At 40.1% G+C, this 20,185-nt stretch overlaps 3 protein-coding genes across 4 annotated transcripts; 1 reads left to right on the forward strand and 2 right to left on the reverse strand.

The window, feature by feature from the left end:
- Positions 1–388: 388 nt before the first annotated feature.
- On the forward strand, positions 389–2,702 carry LOC136354054 (zinc finger BED domain-containing protein RICESLEEPER 1-like). The gene has a single exon (XM_066305646.1). It carries the CDS (start codon positions 411–413, stop codon positions 2,454–2,456), a length of 2,046 nt encoding a protein of 681 aa, XP_066161743.1. The 5' UTR covers positions 389–410; the 3' UTR covers positions 2,457–2,702.
- A 1,143-nt stretch (positions 2,703–3,845) lies between these two features.
- Positions 3,846–7,931, reverse strand: LOC4351027 (sodium/hydrogen exchanger 1-like). The gene is made up of 13 exons (XM_015762552.3): positions 7,347–7,931; positions 7,110–7,228; positions 6,509–6,606; positions 6,371–6,430; positions 6,037–6,278; positions 5,915–5,961; positions 5,748–5,814; positions 5,537–5,637; positions 5,299–5,406; positions 5,057–5,195; positions 4,908–4,970; positions 4,609–4,692; positions 3,846–4,475 (listed from the first exon to the last, which is right to left on the reverse strand). Exons 1-13 carry the CDS (start codon positions 7,512–7,514, stop codon positions 4,134–4,136), a joined length of 1,638 nt encoding a protein of 545 aa, XP_015618038.1. The 5' UTR covers positions 7,515–7,931; the 3' UTR covers positions 3,846–4,133.
- Positions 7,932–11,199: 3,268 nt separating this feature from the next.
- Positions 11,200–15,302, reverse strand: LOC9267314 (kinesin-like protein KIN-14O). Of its 2 annotated transcripts, none has more exons than NR_188161.1 (12): positions 14,729–15,302; positions 14,579–14,631; positions 14,135–14,357; positions 13,945–14,028; positions 13,689–13,850; positions 13,471–13,577; positions 13,164–13,351; positions 12,909–13,073; positions 12,597–12,825; positions 12,447–12,484; positions 12,224–12,351; positions 11,200–12,132 (listed from the first exon to the last, which is right to left on the reverse strand). NR_188161.1 is itself a non-coding variant. In NM_001424209.1 (12 exons), exons 3-12 carry the CDS (start codon positions 14,232–14,234, stop codon positions 11,503–11,505), a joined length of 1,815 nt encoding a protein of 604 aa, NP_001411138.1. In that variant the 5' UTR covers positions 14,235–14,357; positions 14,579–14,631; positions 14,729–15,302; the 3' UTR covers positions 11,200–11,502. The 2 variants fall into 2 exon arrangements, 1 of the variants encoding a protein (NP_001411138.1); NM_001424209.1 differs by having other exon boundaries at positions 12,597–12,809.
- Positions 15,303–20,185: the final 4,883 nt, after the last annotated feature.

The following is a 20,185-nucleotide window of genomic DNA, read 5'->3' on the forward strand; positions in this document are numbered from 1 at the left end:
AATTTGAAAATAACCGTTGGAGGTCGAAAAAAATTCAAAAAAATATGAAAAAAAACTCAAAAATTAGGAAATTTTTTCCTATAAATAGGGTAGCCAACCCAAACATTCTGGCTCATCCAAACATTCAATCTTGTGCTCTCTTGTGGTATTTTGTGTGTTGTAGGTTACGACTTTACGGTCTTCCGAATTTTTGGCAAAATTTCTCTAAATATTGCCAAAAATAAAAATAACTAGGGGAAGACATATATTCCTATTTGTAAGCTGCAAACAAAGAGTTGAAGAAGGTAAGAAATTATTATTATTATTATTATTAGTGTTATTATTTACGTATATGTTAATTTTGAAATTTCAGCATGGACGATCCGAATTACCCAATATTTGACATGAGCGAGTACGACCCAAATTTCGGCATGGAGCAAGGTGGCAGCATCCCTGCACCGATGCCGGAAGAACCTGCAACCACACAGGTGGCTTCAGAAGGATCAGGAACTGTGGCCGCGAGTGGGTCAACGGCCTCGTCCTCTAAAAGATCGAGAACTTCCACCGTATGGCAAAATTTTGATGAGATCAAGGAGACCGGCCCTGATGGTAAAGAGGTAACGTTGGCTAGATGTAAAATATGCAGAACTAAATTATCTGGAAAATCTTCAAGTGGAACAGGACATTTGAGTCGGCATGCGGCGTCGTGTGCTAAGAAGCAAGGCATCCAACTGCGACAACAACAACTGATATTGAATCCTGATGGTACGGTACGTTCGTGGGAGTACGATCCTCAGGTTGCACGAGAATCTCTTACTCGATTAATTGCTAGACAAGATTTACCCCTAAATTTTGGTGAGTCAACTGCATTTGAAAAATATATTCAAACTGCTCATAACCCTAGGTTTAAATCTGTTAGTTCTCAAACCACGACCCGTGATTTAAGAAAGTTCTATAAACAAGGTCGTGATACACTGAAAGAATTATTTAACACTTGCACATTTTCTGTTAGTATCACATCTGATATTTGGAGTGGTAAGGCCAAGGAAGACTACATAAGTGTAGTTGCTCACTTTGTTGATGATAATTGGGAAATTCAGAAAAGAATCATTGCTTTAAAATTAATAGATGTTGCACATACCGCTGATAATATCGCGGAAAGAATTTCCATGGTTGTTCAAGAGTTTGACCTTACAAATAAAATTTTCGCTATAACACTAGATAATGCAGCTGCTAACTCTAGGGCCATGGAAATTCTACAACCTGTATTCTCTGTCTATGGTCAATCATTTCTTTTACATCAACGTTGTGCATGTCATATCATTAATCTGATAGTTAAAACTGGTTTTAAGAGGGTATCTACACATATTGATTCTGTGCGTGAGGCAATCTCATGGTTATTTGCCTCAAACCCACGGGTTGCAAAATGGAAAAGATTTTGCGATGCATCGGGTATGAAGCCCCGTAAGTTCCGCACGGATACAGATCATCGATGGAATACCACGTACCTAATGTTGAGGCATGTGTTGCCTTATAAGGATTTACTAACCGTTTTTTTGCAGTCTAATAATGCTACGAACAGTGATGGGCAACTAATAATGTCCGAGCCAACTTGGTATGTAGTAGAAAAGTTTGCTGCATTTCTTGAGATATTTCACGATGCCACTGTTGCTTTATCTGGAGTTTATTATCCAACTGCTAATTTAATGTTGCACAAAATCCTTGAAATTGCTACTTTATTACAAGAAAATGAGAATGACCACCTACTATCTGCTGCAGTCTTTCATATGAAACAAAAATATCTTAAATATTGGAAGGAAATCCCTGTACTGTATGCTTTTGCATTTATTCTTGATCCTAGGGGTAAATTACGGGGATTGGTTAATATGTTGAATATTATTGGAGAGATAATGAACATAGATTATACTAACTATTATTCTGATGTTAAGACTAAATTATATGAGACATTTGCCAAGTATGAGAATAAGTTTCAGGGACTTCGCCTACAAAGACCCCCAACTGTCTCTGTCGCTGGTAAGAAGAAAATACAATGGGGACGGATTTGGGGTGGTAGTTCCTCTTCCACTCCTGCTGGGAGTTCCGCTTCAGGAACAACTGGTACTTTTCAAGGCACCCAAGAATTGTCCTCCTACTTAGACAGTGACTGTACCAGCACTGAAGATCTCAACGTCCTTGGATGGTGGAATGATCACAAGACCCAATATCCCGTGCTCTCAAAACTAGCACGGGATGTGTTCACGGTGCCCGTTTCTACCGTATCCTCTGAATCGGCCTTCAGTACATGCGGAAGAATTATTGAGGACCGACGAAGAAATCTAAGCAGCGATATGGTGGAAATGCTGCTCATCGTCAAAGACTGGGAGCTAGCTGCTGAACGTGCTCAACACTCCGCAGAGAACTTGGAATTGGTTGCTCAGTTCGAAGATCTCTACATCGATACAGATGCACAAGATTAGCTAGTTTTTTTTAATAATTTTCGACTTATAGGCTGTACTCTTTTTTCTTTGTCATGGTTTTCTCAAATATGAGTTTTTACATGACAAAGTTTTTAACGAGGCAGCCATGTAATATCAAAATTAATAAATATCATTATTCCATTTTTCTCATATTCTTTATATTTATTTAGCTTTTTCCTATTTTTTATAATCATCTTTTTTATATTTATGTACCTAATTTCCTATTTTTTTCTAAATTATAATCATATTTTTTATTTTCCCTTTTTTCCTTTTTTTTAATTTTCCCCCTATTTTCCCTTTTTTTTAATTTTTTCCCTATTTTCCTCACTGTTTTTTCATTTTTTTATTTTTTCCCTATTTTTCCCTCTTTTCCTCCTTTTTTTCCCCTTTTTTTTCTCTATTTTCCGGATTCCCGGGCTGCGGCCGGCCCACGTGCCCCCGCCGGCCCGCGTGCTGATTCGTGCCCGTGCCGGCCCGGCACGGCACGGCAGCGTGGTGGGCCGTGCCTGGGCCGCGCACGCGGCACGCGGTCCGGCACGGCACGGCCCGCTACAGGACACGTGCCGTAACGGGCCGTGCCGTAACGGGCCGTGCCGATTCGTGCCGTGGGCCGTGCCAGCCCGGCCGGCCCACCTGGCTGTCTATAGCCGCCGCCGGTGAGGTCGCCGCCCTTCCTTCACCGCGCTATATTTGGGAATAGAGGCTTCGAGTATAGATGGCCATCTGGGCCGCCCGGCACGGCACGGCCCAGGCCCGGCTGTGCCTGGGCCGAGGCTTGTCGGGCCGGCACGGCCCGACCGACGCACCGGGCCGTGCCGTGCCAGCCCACGGGCCGCACACACGGCCCAGGCACGGCCCAACACGACACGGGCCGTGCCGGGCCGGCCCGAAGGCACGACGGCCCATCGTGCTTTTTCACAGATTAAGTCTAATTTTCCTCCCTCCTCTTGGGCTGTGGCATATACATAGCTAAAAAGTCTATTTTTTCTCCCTCTTCTTTGTTCTGTGACATATAAATAGTTAAAAATAAATCTATTTTAGATCCCTATTCTTTGGACTGTGATATTAATATGTCTATTTTTAGTCCTTATACTTTGTTTGCCGAGCCTGGCCTGCCGGCCCATCGTGTCGGGCCAGCCCAGCGTGCCAGTGGGGAGGCCCAAGCATGGCCCAGCGGTCGAGCCGGGCCGGCACAAGCCCGACCCAAGTCGGGCCGTGCCGTGCTTGGGCCAGGCCAAAATGCCGTGTCATGGGCTGGGCCTTCGGGCCTTATGGCCATCTATAGCTTCGAGTAGCCTATCAATAAACCCACGTGTTCACCTCCAAAAATAAAATTTCAGAAACAAAAAAAAAAAAGACACTACAAAAATTTCAGCAACATTTTCACTCTTGAATGCAAAAATCATACCATATTGTATAAATCGTGGCAAAATTTTCAGCACCATTTCTTGCTAAACTACAGAGGCTTTATATATATACATCCATGCTATCTACAATATTAGGTACATAACACATCAGCATGTACCACAGCTACCAAGAACGCTGTTACTACCTCAGATAAATTTACAGAAACTGTGTTTGCTGATTGTTCTTCTACCTCAGATTTACACAACCTTTGTTTATGTTTTCTAGCTCTCATTTCCCTGGAGTAATGGCACGCTCCTTTGAAAAAGTTTTCTAGTTCTCATTTCCCTGGAGTAATGGCACACTCCTTTCAGTTGGTGAGCCGGGGACGAAGGGGACGAATCCTCGGCCCCCAAACACCGGCCTCATGAAGGCGTTGTCGAACTTGCGCCAGTAATGGTGGACCGACTGTGTCGGGCTTGCTAGGAGAAGTCGGAGGCTTGTCGGTCGGCGAATGCCCACACCAATCTCAGGATCGACATCGGAACCGTTCAGGATCAGTGGATCAAGGAAGGATTTCGGGCTAGGTGGATCCGAAAGCGCACTCGATTCCCGGTTGAGGTGTCTTGCTGGAATTAGGAGTCTGATTAATGGCTTAGTCAGGAGCCCAAAGACCTGAGGGAACATAAGAGAGATGATTTTATCAGAACCAACTTGTGGAATTGTTCAGGGATCAGCTTTCATACTGTCTCCCTTTGAACCGAAGGATGTATTGCACAGGGTTGTGTTTGTTTGAGAGAGAACTTACCATCGTGCTGAAAAGAACAACAGTGATTGTACTAGTGATCATGATAGCATTACTAGGGAGTTGAGTGTGGCCTGACCTTGTGAACTGCAAGTGTCGAAGTGACAAGTTTCAGATCAAAGCATGAATTACGAACAATAGTTAATACACGAAAGCAAACAAAAAAAATCCAGCCTCAAACAAGTTAGTTTATAAACAGGCAAGCTGCACGTGTCTTTATCAAGCAGCCAGTCAAATATGAAATTTCAAGATCACACAAACTTGTACAAGCTAAAGCACAGGTCGAACAGATCAAATGTTACCTTGTTGTAGGCCAATGCAATGGACACAGCACCTCTCATCAGACCCGCCCACCAAATAATAACCTGAATAACCCACATCATAAGTAACCTGAAAGTCCCCTTATAAGAGAAGATAGCAAGCCTAAGATGCTGCTAAATAAAACACTCACTTGCTGCTTAATAGAGATCTTTCCCTCTTCAGTTTTTTTGGTCAAATTTGCCAAAAAAGATAGTGGGAAAACAAAAGCAGCTCTTGCGACCAGCACCAAGAACAAAATAGTGGAGCTCAAAGCAATAGATTTCATTGGGCTGCACAGGATAAGAAATATGTTACACATATTACAATTATTATCTATTAATTGGGCAACTGAACAACATATATGGTTACTTCCCACACCCACAGAGAGCATACCTGAATGTTTCACCGACAATCTTCCACTTCTCCATATCCAATGCATCCATACCAACATAAAGAAATAGAAATGTCTCGGCGATAAATGACAATGTGGCGAAGGCGTGCCTATAGAGTATACAATTAGAGAAGCATCAGTGTGATACACAATTTCAGGAAATACATATTTGAAATCATCAAGTTAAAAAAATGAAAATGGAATAATAAGTTTGCTGAAACAAACCATAAAGATACTTACTTGGTTGTGACCCTGGAACTCTCTGTTACATTATGCCAGGTATAGTGCGACATTACAATACCACAGAAGAACACCGTAAGAATACCACTCAAATCAAGCAACTGCCACAAAAAGAAACAGGTTAATATCAGATTATCCATTACAATTAAATTTAGCTGACATTGCTCAAATCTGCAGGATCTATATGATGCTAATAGTACAGGGTGCTTACTTCAGCAAGCATGTAAGACAAGTAAGCCATGAGCATCATAATAGAAACTTCACGATCAGTGGAATGCCTGGATTGAAGGTATAATTCATGGATTAGAGAATTATTATAAAATGTCTGGTGATTGATCATACAAATATCAACCACATAATGTGGTGTGTTGTACAAACCTGCCGAAGTACAGCTTTTTTATGATATAAGCACTGAGAAGTCCAGCCTGCAGTCATATCATGCTTTAGGAAAAAGAAACATTGACAAAGATAAAGATTGGAGTGAGCAGGAAAGAACTTACAGCAACTCCAAGAAAGGTGCTCGTGGCAAACAGATAAAGAAAATTGCCAATGAATTGCAAGAATTTAACACTGCTGAAATTTGCAAGATCAAAGTTCTGCATTGCGTTGAATAGCACAACTGATGTTGCATCATTGACAACACCTTCCCCGAAAACCAGGCTGTACAAGAAGGGTGTTTCATCTTGGTTCAAAACCTGCAAGGTGCATACAGAGTCTGTTGCCGAGAATATTGCCCCAAGTGCTGAAAAAAGTTCACATGCGGAACAAGTCAAAACACAGAACCACAGGCATGCAATCGAAATGCTTACGCATTAGGTTCATATAAGAACTGACCAAGATAATCTCCAAGATCAAGGGAACCTATGTTCAGCCTTGATATTAGTCCTAGAGAACCTGTGATGGAATGTACGAGTGAGAGAGATGAGCACAAAAGAACATGCCAGGTAAAATTTAAAGAGGAAAACAACTTACCGAGGGAAATTACACTGAAAGAGATTAGGGTCCCAATCGCACCAAACAACGTAATAGTCATGAAGTTGCGGAAAAATTGTTTCTTCTTAACTTGGAACCTGCTCAGGAAAGAAAGAGAAAAAAAGGAACAGTAAGCTTCACCTTGCTGACTAATGTTAAACTTTAAATGATGTAACAGAATTTCCTACTGGAAGATTAGAGAGTTTAATTGCTATAATAATGTGCACTATGTGTATGCATTTGATAGCTAGGTGTACCTTAATTAGCAAAATCAGTTTGATACAAAGAAGTGGAAAAGTAAAATTTCCCATTCCAAATACTCCTACTACAGAACTGAAGAGGCACAATTTACGTGTACTACAAAAACGCATACATCTCATAAGTGATATTGCCTTAATTAGCATGATAATTTCAAAGAGAGAAGCAATAGCAGCTCCATTTAGTAACAACCCAATTATATCACGTTCCAGCATGGAACTCACAACTAATTGCCCCTGCATATTTTCTTCCTTATCACTCACTACTTTTGCAAAGACGACTCTAATTATAAAGAAAATCATCACCATGATAGCACAATCTTAATTCACATGAAACAGCTTACCCCGCATTGAATATGATCGGCGGGAGCAGGTAAATGAAGAAGAGATCCTCGCTGAACACCAGTATGCGCGAGTGCTTCCAGCTCGACACCATCAAAATCACTCCTCCAGTACCCAACCCCTGCAAGAAACCCCAGACACACACACCACAAACAATCAAACACCAAACGAAAACCACCATCATCTCCCAAAATCTCACATAATAAACAGCACAACTCAACAAGAACTCATCGACTCACGATGATTAGCGCGGTGATGGACTCGTTCATCCATCGGCTCTCCTCGAGGAGGTGGCCGACGACGATGCAGACGCAGATGAGCGCCACGAACATCCCCACCGCCGCGATCGAGCCGTAGTCCGCAGGCGGGTCGCCCAGCCCCATCCCCATCCCCAACCCGAGCTCCATTACTCCACCTCCTCCAATTACCAAACCCTACTCCCTCCCTCCCTCCTCAAAATCCAATCCCCCCCCCCCCCCCCCAACGCTTGCCTTCGAAGCAACCTCCACCCCTCGCACGCAACCCACCAAAAAGTCTAGAATTTGACCCGGAATCTTCCACGAGGTAGACGAAGGCAGAGAGCAATTGGGCTGCTGGTTTACAAAACCAGATAAAATAAATCGGCGGAAAACGATGAACTCTCGGATTCGGGGGAGAATCCGACGGGGTGGGAGCGGAAATTTGGGGGATTTTTATCGGTAACCCCGCGTGGCGGAGATGAACTCCACTCTTTTTTGGGGAAGGAGAGGAATTCGAACAGAATTACTAACAGGAGAAGAATTTGTGCTCTTTTTTATCGTTTCGAGATAGTATAAAAATTCGATATTTTTGTATGTGACAGGAGGGAGAAGAAGAAGAGAAGGGATGGGATCTGGTGCGGCTGGGCCCACCACCCAGTCGGACCGTGGGACCCACCTGTGGGCCACGTGGCCGTGCTGCTCCCTATCCACGTGGGTCCATATGTCCGCCTCCACGTGTCAACCAACCACTGGGATTCTTCTTCTTGTGTTTAATAGGTTTCCTTCTGGAAATTACTATTGTGTTATTATTATTATTATTATTATTATTATTATTATTATTATTATTATTATTATTATTATTGGTGATGTGAATTCAATCTGAATCTGGGAGAGGGGGAAAGCGAAAGATTTTGGATACAGTTTGAGGCCCTGTTTAGATGGGACTAAAACTTTTAAGTCCCTATCACATCGGATGTTTGAATATTAATTATAAATATTAAACGTAGACTATTAATAAAACCCATCCATAATCCTGGACTAATTCGTGAGACGAATCTATTGAGCCTAACTAATCCATGATTAGCCTATGTGATGCTACAGTAAACATTCTCTAATTATGGATTAATTAGGCTTAAAAAATTTGTCTCGTGAATTAGCTTTCATTTATGTAATTAGTTTTGTAAGTAGTCTATATTTAATACTCTAAATTAGTGTCTAAAGACAGGGACTAAAGTTAAGTCCCTGGATCCAAACACCACCTGATTCGCCCTGAGATCCAGGGAACATGAAAGATTTGCTGCTCAGGGATTCCACTGTCAATCTCAGTTTGAACTTTGAACTCTGAATCTGATTTGCGTAGCTTCAGTCTGTGTGTTCTTGGAAACCATCTGGATCCTAGAGTACTGATGAATCCATCCATGAACTTGACGTTTCTTCAGTTATATACATTAGATTCTGCATTGGAAGTTCTTGAGATCTCCCTCGCCAGTTGCCACTCGACATGTAACATGTTCTTGGCTTCTTCTTGCCAGATGCCTGTACATTGATGCAGGGGAAGATACAAAAACTGTGAATTCTCTGAATTCTGGAGTTGTTGGACAATCTGACATGCCGGACAAGCAGGTAATGGTCTTTATCCTATACTAATACTATTGGTTGGATCACAATTAATATAGGCAAGCTGCAGCAAAAATTGAATGCCCATCACTTTGGGATCAAAGGGGATGGGGGCATGTTTCCTTTAGGCCACAGATATTTGTGTACTTCTCTTTCAGACAAAAGGGAAGATATATGTAGCATTTTTAGCTTAAATAAAAGAACGAGTAGATATTTGTAACTTTATGTCTCTGTTATTCACTTGTTCTTTCTCTCTCAGCAGTCAGCATGATAGTTACATATGATCAGACTACTGTTTTGGAGTTCTGCTTTTTCCATTGCTCTTCTAGTAGATTTAAGTGTTACATTTCTCCGTTTCTATTTGAGATGCTGAACTGAAGTTACATGCCCCTACCTGTGGAAGATGACTTCTGTGACAAGCAAAGGCAACACTTAAAATTTTAGTGATTATATACATAAGTCCTCCAGATTAAGTGGGAATATATTCTTTAGCCAACAGTTCTGCACACCTGAGAACAAAGCTTACTGTGCAGCATTTTTTTTTAGATAATGGATTAAACCGGCCTCTACATCCGTTTGGATGTACACAGCCAGCCAAGCTTACTGCAGCATGTGTACAATTCTGGAGAGAACTCAGAATTGTCCCAGTATGTTGTCACTCAAGTGCTTTCAGGAAATATTCTAGAACAACTACATGCAGCCAAATTTTCAGAAAAGAAATGGTAAGAAAAAATGGTAACAGAAAGCAGATACAACAAAACTTTTATTTCCTTTCAGAATATTCAGATCTGAACAAAAAAAGTAGGTTGAGTTCTCAGTTTGCAGTTTAGAGAAAAAGAACTGGCATGATTTTTTTTTTTTGTTTTGTATTCAGTTAGTTAAAGTATTAAGACATCACTGTTAGCTGTTCAGCAACATCATTAGAACACATGTATCTTGTTACTATACTACCACTCTGTCAATGTTCAAAGCCTCTGTTAGAATCTTGCATGATGCAGTAAGAGCAACTGTCATGACCCGAGGCCATGACGGGATAAACACCACCGGGAAGATAGCCGGGCGGCGTCGGCTCCTGGAGAAGGGATGTAGATTTAGACTAGGGAAAAGAACATTATTAGGAGGGAGAGATTAGACTAATTGATATTCATCGCTTAACGATAATAGATACAATCCCATCCTTATATAGATGGTATAGCTTGACCTCTAAGTAAGGATTCCAACAGCTGCGGGATTGATTCCAACAGAGTGATCTGTGGTTGGGGCGGCCCTGTTTAAGGAGGGGTTTTTAGTAGCTTTTTCTCTGCTTTTCTGCTCCCGAAGTTCTGTTCCTGGGGTGTTAGGAAATAATGTACATTCTCGCTTTCTTTCTTAATATACTTTGGCCGGCAAGTTTTGCCAGCCCGGCGAAAAAAATAAGTAAGGATTCAATCTAATCTTATCTCTAACTTAGCTAATAATCTTATCTCTAACTTAATTGATATGGGCTACCTATAGGCCTTGGCCTACGGCCCAATGCCCATGACAGCAACAAACATGATCTTCCTTATTAGGACAATGGGATAAGTGACATATAAAAACTTCTATCTCTTAATCCAGTGATATGAGCGCACAAAACAATATGCTAATGAAATTGGCTTAGTGGGTTATCTGTCTTTGTTTTAGTAATTCTAATTCTAAGCTTCATGTATTTTCTAGATTCTGAAAGTTCAACATAAACATCAGCTAATTGATTGTGCATGTTGCTAACTACTACTAAGGTTATGTATTTTCTGTTAACAGCAGGTTGAGCGTTTCTGGTCAAGAAAAAGAGAGAGAGAATAGGTTGAGCCTTCATGGTCAGGATGAATTTTATGATTGACTTGGAAGCTCCAAACAAAAAGTCACTTTGGTCCCCGTTTCTTACATTCAAACTTGTTACCATATATTCCATTTTACCTCATTTCATCTGCTTATGGCAGTTAATTTAACTCCTTATTTCAGTTTCAGAAACTTGAAGTTACTTATCGAAGTATCGAACAAATAGTCATATACAGTACACCATGATGCCAACAATTAAGAAAATTTCAGGCATGATCTCCAGAATATGTCTTCCATGGTAAGTACGAAAATCTATTTTCTTACAGCAGCCATGTACATGTGGTTAAACAATTCCATTTTAAAGAGAAACAATGCAAGATTCTGTCTTAGCATGTATTTGTAGATCAAATTGATGAAAGTAATGCCACAATACCTTGTTAATTCTTGATGTGTATAGTTTTTCTTTTCTTTTGTCAAGATTACATAGTCAGAGAGCAATCAAAAGCATCAGTTAAACCCATTACAGTTATACTTAACATGAACCCCCCACACCCTTTTGCCCTTCCATTCCAAACCAAAAACAACGAAGGAAGGCCCTGAATTAGTTACAGAAGTTAAGAACTACTCCGGTAACAAGCAAACCATCAAGCACCCACAAAACCAAAAACATATTTCATAAACATTTCATCACCACTAAACAGGGTGTTAAAAACATAACTGTTCAATCAGTATTTCTGTAATATTATGTCAGGCTAGACATCCTTCTCCTGTGTTGATGCAAGGGAGCTCTCTGAGCTGGTCTAGAAATGAAGCTCTCCCTCCTTCGAGGCGCTGACGCCGCCGTCGAATCGATGCTGTTGTTGCTCATGTTGATCTGATCAGACTTGAGTGGCAAACATTTCATCTTGGGCATGCTAGATGAGAATGCCACTGACCTAGCCTTGGCTGCATTCTTGCAGCTTGAGTAGCTGAAGGAATGGCTCCCACTGAGCTCAGCTGCAGGATACCTGTTCACTGATTTTGTCAGCCTTGTTTTAGTAGCAGAGTGGCTTGCTGAACTATGTCTTTGCCTGCTGCAAACTGTTGGGGACATGAAGTGAGGAACTGATCCATGAGATGCTCTGCTCTTTGTTTTCTCAGTGGCTTGAGGGCTCTCTGCAGAATCAATGTGTCCTACTACCACTAGAGTGCTTCTTGGTGACCCCTTCTCATCACTGAGAGCCTGACAGGCAGATGAAGAGAGCTTCTTCCTCTCTTCAAGTGAGGTTTCAGCTCTCTTTATCTGTTCATTGAGATCCTTGAGCTCTTGCTCGGCGTCGCATATTTCCTTGTCAAGCTCTGCGATCCGCTTCTGCTTCAGCTTCTTTATGTCCTGAATTATGAAAAGGTACATCTTTTACATATCAGGAAAAACACATTTCCTCGAGGTGAAGACAATTGCACATTGAATCTCCATTACTTACTTCTGAAAGTTCTTTGCTGGACTCGATTGACCGGGCTCTTTTCGCAAAGCTCAGTGAACAGACTGTTTCACCAATATCATCATCAGAAGGGCTGATATGTACTACCATCAGAACCTTTGACCCATCACCTGTTGATTCAGAAATTCACCAGTATAAAATTTTATCCAAAAGAACTTTTGATACTTCGAGTTATTCAGAAAAAAAAAGATCCTTAGTTCCTTACCAAGTGAATCACTGAGAATCTGGGTAAGCTTACTGTTTCTGCAGATATTGAGAAACAAGGTAAACATAAAGTACTGAATCCATAAATGTAACTGAAAGTTTGAAACACGTAATTTATCTGACAATGAAACTAGATACTTGGGCTGTTTACCTGTAAGGAACATGGCTTCTCTTTCGCCTAAGTGCCGCGATGACATCACCAAGGGCTGACAGAGAGAGGTTTATGGCCTTACCCTCATCCATTGTCAACCCAGATGCACCGGTCTTCAGCAGCCGCTCGCTTCCACCAAGATCGACAAGCCATAGCTTGCTGCATTCTTCAGTGGTACCTCCACTACTTCTCTTTATGGTAATTCTTGTCAAGCTACACACAAACAGAGCTAAGGCACATAAAATTGGGTACTGTCCAAGCTACCACACTGCAGTAACTGAAAATTTGTGATTGAACAGCTCATCAACCCACCAATGCGATCGACTCGAAACATCGTTAACATTTGTCCAAGACGTCGACCGTGCACGCCGTCCTCTGCAGTACCACTGGTTGGCCTTCTTGAGGTCTTGAATTGCAACATCTGTTAGACCCTCAACTTCTACAGCTCCACTTTTAGTTGCTAGTATGCTGATGATTCTGAAAATACCCAGTAAAAACATGAATACATTTTCAGTTCAAGAATTGATTGTATTGATTAGTAATTTACAGGTGAATTTGCAATCTTACGACGATGTGTTGCACTCTGTGGACCTGAAGAGAGGCTGCCTTGGTGTCAATAAGTCCCTGACAGTCCCCATGTAGACCTCAAGCATGCTTATGGAGAAGGAATATGTGGATGAACTGTCTTGAGAAGCATGAGAAAACAGTTCTTGAATCGCTCGGGGGACGATACCGAGCTTACCATTATTTCCTTCCTGCAAGCAGTTCCCAGTAAGTAAGATGAAGTACAGATTTAATTTCTTTTTTGAAAACCAATACAGATTTAATTTCTGATGAATTTATATCAAATGTAACCAGAACTGCACCAGCCTACCATTGTATAGGTCTTTCCTGTCCCAGTTTGACCATAAGCAAGAATACAGACATTGTGCCCATCAAGTGCAGATCTGAGAATTGGCTTCACTTCTTGGAAAACATCCTCTGAATTATGAACAAGAAGTGAAACGAGTTACACTCTCAGAATAAGAGCAGTGAAAACTGAAAAGAATAGCAGTGTTCAGTGACGAGATCTCGTGAGTAAGAGTAAGATACCTTGCGTTGACTCCTGATCAAACACCCTGTCAACACTGAATTCTTTCTTGATCCCCACTGCTCGAACCACGATCTTCTCGTTTTCGACGGTAACCGGCGATTTGGTCATGAAGTTGTTGGCCGAAATCGATGGCCGGACCCGGCAGAAAACCCTGATACTTCCTGAAATTTCGGCCAAACTGAGCTCCATGAACAAGCAAGAACTAGTTCTAGAGAGGGGAGAAAACCAAATGCTATCTAGTATTATGAACAGTACCTTTCAGGTCTATGAGCTTGTCCAGTGCCTCCTGTCTTCTGTGGTCAAGATGTCTCTGCCTTGATCTTAGAGCTGAAATCTCCTCTGAAACAAAATCAAATCAAAAGATTATGTCACTATCTGCCTCAATTTCTGCATGCACCGACACATTTAGTACTGAATATTGAAGAAAGTGATGTATTGTGCAAACCTTGGAGAGCTGAAATGTCCTTGTCATGGTTGAGCATGATTCCACCATTGTTGAGCTCCAAGCTCAACTTTTCCAGTGGAACAATAACATGTCCCTCCATTGCTGCCTCCTCCACAAAGAAAAGAAGAGATGTTCTTCTTCAGAGGAGGAGATGATTCAAGCAGAAGAAGCCTCTGAACATGCCTGTGCAGAGCTTCATCTGCTTTTTTCCTCACCACTTGAACTGAAGAAAGATACCAAGTATCAGCATGGCTGTGAAGTGGAATCTCAAACAACTCACATCAAGAAAAGAATGATCATAGCTGAAAGGAATCGATTCCAAACACTTTGCAATGATTAGCCACATGCAGAGCAGGGAGACATCAATGGTGTGTACTTCAAAATGGAATCTGAACAGGTAATCGTAATCCTAACAAGAACAGTAACGAACATCTCCATTAATACCTTATGATTGTTGAACTCCTCTTTGACCTTAATCTCTTCTTCCAAAACAACTCCTGCACAAACAAAGAGAGAGAAAAATATAAGTTAGCACCTCATTGACCTGAAAGAAATAAATCCAAGAAAATTCAGCAATTGGATTCAGCATGCTACCTTGAGGAGAACCTGCTGCTTCCTGAGCTTGTCCTTCTCCCTTGAGAAACAGTGTACCCTTTGATCCAAATGCCAGAGCAAGAACAGTAAGGGGAGAAGGAGTAAGCTACAAGAGAATCTCCACAATCCAAATCCAAATGATTGCAGCTCAAGACTTTTCTTTTTTGGCTACTGATCTTTCTTGGATCTTGATGCCGAAAGTTGAGGTAGCAACCAGCAATTACTAGAGTCCAAAAGCCCAGAGCCTGAATATATGCAGCACCTTGGATGTGAAAAAGAAGAGCAAACTCTAAAGCCCCAAGCTTTATTCAACTCAAGGTTGGCACAACACAACACAAGCAAAGCTATACACCAGCACACAAGCACTAAAGCACTACACAACACACTGGAAAGCCTCAAAAAGTGATCTTTCCAAGATCATCACACACTGGAAAACAATTCAGAGGAGCAAGGTGTCCATCAATGCACAGCTCAAGCTCCAAGAAAGAGAAAGAGATAGAGAGAGAGAGAGAGAGAGAAAGAGTGAGGCAGAGCATGTGGCACTATGGCAGTAGAATACTACTAGCAATTGCACAATTTGCATCTGCATGGCAAGTCCAGGTTAAGAAGACAGTTAGGTGGTGATGGCTTTAGAAAATCCAGGAACCCCACCACTGGATAGAAAACGAAGTATGAGCGAAAATGGAGGGGGGGAGAGGTGGTGGTGGTGGCCGGATTGTCTGTGGTGGGGGAGAGAAATGAGAAGTTTTGCCAGCTTTTTGGTGAAAAATTCTCTGGCACTGCATTTGTTGTGCTGTCTGCTGGATTTGAGTAGTACTGCACTGGTAGTGGTAGTTTTCTGTTTTTTATTATGGAGGTGTTCTTTGCTTGTTCTAGATTTGGTTGATGATGAAAAGCGGTGACACTTGCAACGGATTTTCAGGAGTTTGGGTAAGAAAGATGGTACTAACTTTCTGATTTGCTGGAGTAGATAGTGTTGGTATTGATGACTTTGCTTAGGTTTAAAAGAAGGTTGGTAGTGAATGTTCAAAAAGGTCAATTTTGTATTTGAAATATTGGGTACATAATAATGAAACGGTATGGGATTAGGAAAATATGATTTTTGTCTTATGCCATCACCAATGAAATGTAAATAACATGATTCTGAAATTAAAGTGATTTTTGCAGTAAAGAGTAAGAAGAGATTCAGTGTCACTGTAGTGATATGTGTGTGTGAGAGAGAGAGAGTAGGCCATACTACTTTTTACTGCTGCTACTATTTAACCTCATAATTGATTTCATATATTTGTTAATAACTATTTTGAATCTATTCCCACCATGAATATATGTGTATCTTTTTCAAAACATGCATTCTGTACTTTTCAGTAAACATGAAATGCTTGATTTTATTACCTGATGGCTTTACATAGTAGCATTATCATTTGTTAAAAAAATATGTCTTAGAAACTTATACTTCTATTATTCTAGAGCTGTAGCTCATACTGAAGTGCCATAGAAAATCCGGGTATACTTCTAGGATAAAGTATCTTTGCTTTGTGTACTCCATTGACAAGTGATACGAGTAGATGGTCCCAGAATTTGACTGCGGAATACACTGCACAACTGCAAATAGATCCAAACTTCAGTAAATTGTAGGGGCAGTAGCAATGAGATGAAAGCACCAAACTGAAGTCTTACATAGAAGTAAAGCATTTTTTTTTACACATGTTACATACAAAACCAAACTGCAATTTTCAGAGTTCATCCTTCTTACATGAAGGATACAGTCCAGTCCAATATACTCATTGAACAGAATTGCCACTGGAAGTCTTTGATATTTATCTTTTTTTTAAGAAAAAAAACATTCATTTCCTGCATAGAAGTTAGCAAGAGGCCAACTGCAATGTATATGTCATTTGATAAGCTTTGGATGCAGTGCATCATACTAGTAGGAAGCACATTTTGCATGACAAGAGAAATGCAGAAAGACACAAGAGAAGAGAATCTTCCTCCTCAAAGTTCTCCCTTTTCGAGAAAAGATCCGATGATTCAGACATCATCTTGTCAAGTCATTGTTGGTGGTTGGGGTAGGTAAATACAACTTCTCAATCACCAAAACAAAATACAGAAGGGAGCCCAAAATACAGTGCCACAAATTTTCAGCTTCTCTGCAATTGCAATTTAAAGCTTTAGATAATGAACACATGGTTGTTAATCGGTTCTTGGATAAGAACTAGGTTCTGGTAGCAAGTCCTGTCATACAGAGCAATCATCCATAGGAGGATATATGTTTGTATTCATAGTTGTTGCAATCATCCAAAAGTACAGTTCCCCTGGCTCTTTTTGAAAGAGAATACCCTTAAACACCATCTTTATTTTAAGCATTTCGGTTTAACATCTTGCACCATTGCCGTCCACGTTTAGCAGGTTAATTGCTCTGACTTATACCTAACAATCTGATTGGAACCAATAAAGAAGTCATAATGTTACTAATAAAATATAAAAGCAAGGTTTAGATTGCATCTCCTGTTGAAAGTTGTGTTGGGTTTTGCAAGTTAGTGGATGCCAACTATTAAAAAATGTGTGATCCCTAATCTGAATCCTAATACAGACAAGATTTCAACTGATCTAGATAGACCAAACTATGCATGAACTAACTATCCCTATCTTATCATCCCAATTGCATTGGATACCCAGTACGTGCATGCTACTCCCGTACTTCCTGTTCTTTGGTATATCTACTTAACCATGCAATTATTAATGCATCCATATAAATTTTAAAATAGAACAATATCGGTTGTTGATATTTATATTTCTTCTGAAAAGCCCCTTAATCCATTCTGCCATTTTAACAATGATTAGACTTAATCTTTCAGAAGAATCAACTGCCAAACATCATGTGTTTTCTATATGCTTGGCAGTTCGTTAGGGCGGTTGGGCGCAACGGCAAGCGAAACAAGACAAGCAGCCATTAGTATATGATTAGTCGAGTATTAAGTAATATAAACTTGAAAAATAGATTTATTTGATTTTTTAAAGAAATTTTTACATATAGAACTTTTGTACAATAGTTTAAAAAGCGTGCTCACGAATAACAAGAAAGTTGCCGCAGCTAGTTGCCCAAACGAACTCAGCCTTAGATGACGATTACTTATTGATGAGAGGAAAAAAATACTCCCTCCGTATTTTAATATATGACGCCGTTGACTTTTCGACCAACGTTTGACCATTCATTTTATTCAAATTTTTTGTGCAAATATAAAAATATTTATGTCATGCTTAAAGAACATTTGATGACGAATGAAGTCATAATAAATAAATGATAATTACATATTTTTTTTGAATAAGACGAATGGTCAAATGTTAGACAAAAAAATCAACAGCGTCATACATTAAAATATAGAGGTAGTACTAATTAGTGTGCAGAATACGTTGGATACGACACAGCTTCTATATATCTTCTTGCACTGTTGGTACTTCAGAAGAAAAGCAGTGGTAGCACCATTAATGAAAGAGAGAAAATAGAGAGATAATGTACCAAGTATTCTGTCATTGCTAGTACTACTTGTTACTACTACTAGTTCTTCTGTACTATGGTGTTAGATGTGACTAAAACTTTTAAGTCCCTATCACATCGGATGTTTGAAAATTAATTATAAATATTAAACGTAGACTATTAATAAAACCCATCCATAATCTTGGACTAATTTGCGAGACGAATCTAATGAGCCTAATTAATCCATGATTAGCCTATGTGATGCTACAGTAAACATTCTCTAATTATAGATTAATTAGGCTTAAAAAATTTGTCTCGTGAATTAGCTTTTATTTATGTAATTAGTTTTGTAAGTAGTCTATATTTAATACTCTAAATTAGTGTTTAAAGACAGGGACTAAAGTTAAGTCCCGGATCTAAACACCACCAAAATGACATACAACAAGGTTGAAAAATATGAGTTTTTGGTAGGAGACATGTTAAGGACAAGCTTTGCAACAGGCATGAAGCCCCCCATGTGGGTTACTGAACAAACACAGTGCTCCCTGTTTGCAATCTGCATGCATGGCTACTGTAGAGTTGATCAGTCTGAAAGTCTGAACAGTTCACCTGTTTCTGAATGTGTGTGCACAATGTCAGGGTTTGTGTATGTATGGCTGCAGGCTTGGAGTCAAAGCCAAACAAACTTCATAATGATCTTCCTACACTTTACAGTTTACACCTGGTGTTGTGGTCCAGCAATTTTGAAAACGAACTTTGGTTAAATTTGGTTTTTTTTTTCATATGAATCTGACTGGTCTTTCAGTAAAATTTAATCCATCAACCTGTTACTGAACATTTCAGTGAACTGATCAGTGCTTTTACTGTCAGTAGGAAGCAAGGAGTGGGGCAAACCATTGTGTGGTAGTATGTACTACTCCAGTAAAATAATGTGTATGACTTGGTTAGATCTGCTTAGTTTATCTTGTCATCTATATTCAGCATTTGTCCTTGGGATCCATGCCACTGGATCAGGGATTAGGATAACCCTGCATCATTAGGTCATGAGATCTGCATATTCTTTTCAAAAGGCATTTGCCTTGGAATTCTCCAGAACAGTGGTTTAGTTGTGAAGAGATGATGTGCTCAAATTCCCAATTACTAAGTTACCCACAGCCACTGGGACTGTGAAGTTGAGACAGCTGTGCAACTTTAGAAAATGTTGTCAACAACTTCTCTATGTTACATTTACATATATAAACAAATCCCCCTTTTAAAATTACTTTGTTGTTTTACTTTTATTCTAAGTCAAACATACACCATCGATTTTTAAAAGTTCATGTTGTTTAACATCATGTGATTTATATCTTGTGAGAATATTTCCCATGGTGAATTAAAAAGACATAAATATTATGGTGTCAAACTGTATAGATTTTTAGAAATTGATGGTTGGATATACAAATGTTTGATTTAGGATAAATCTAGAACTATAAGTAGATTGAAATGGGGAGTAACAATGAGGGGAAAAAACACTTCTTTTTGGGCTCCAAGCTATACCTTTTCATTTCAAGGCCATGTTCATTTGTAGTAGTACTTGCAAGTTGCTTGTGCTTTCCCGTTGGACGACTGGCTTGCAGCATTGGGCAAGGTATCTAAACAGCTGCCTGCTGCTTGCGTGCATTGTGGACATGCATGATGGACAAAGGACTCTCTTTTAGAAGCTTTGTAGAGGACCGGAAAAAAAAAGAATTGGTTTTTTTAGTTCAGAATTTGCTCCTTATTAAGTTGAAAAGTATACTTCTGAAACTGTGAGATATTTGCACGATTGAGTACATGGGCTATCCTACAGAAGCCTGGTTTGCGGAATATGGTGGTTGCGGCATGTCAACATTTAGAGAAGGTGGTCAAGGAATTTTTTTACTCAGGGATATGGTTGGCAATTTAGTCTTAGAATTGGTGGCTCTTAATACTATGTAATTTTGGAGGAGATGGCCAAGGAGTTG

The sequence above is a fragment of the Oryza sativa genome, chromosome 11 (genome assembly GCF_034140825.1).
Source record: "Oryza sativa Japonica Group chromosome 11, ASM3414082v1".
NCBI lineage: Eukaryota > Viridiplantae > Streptophyta > Magnoliopsida > Poales > Poaceae > Oryza > Oryza sativa.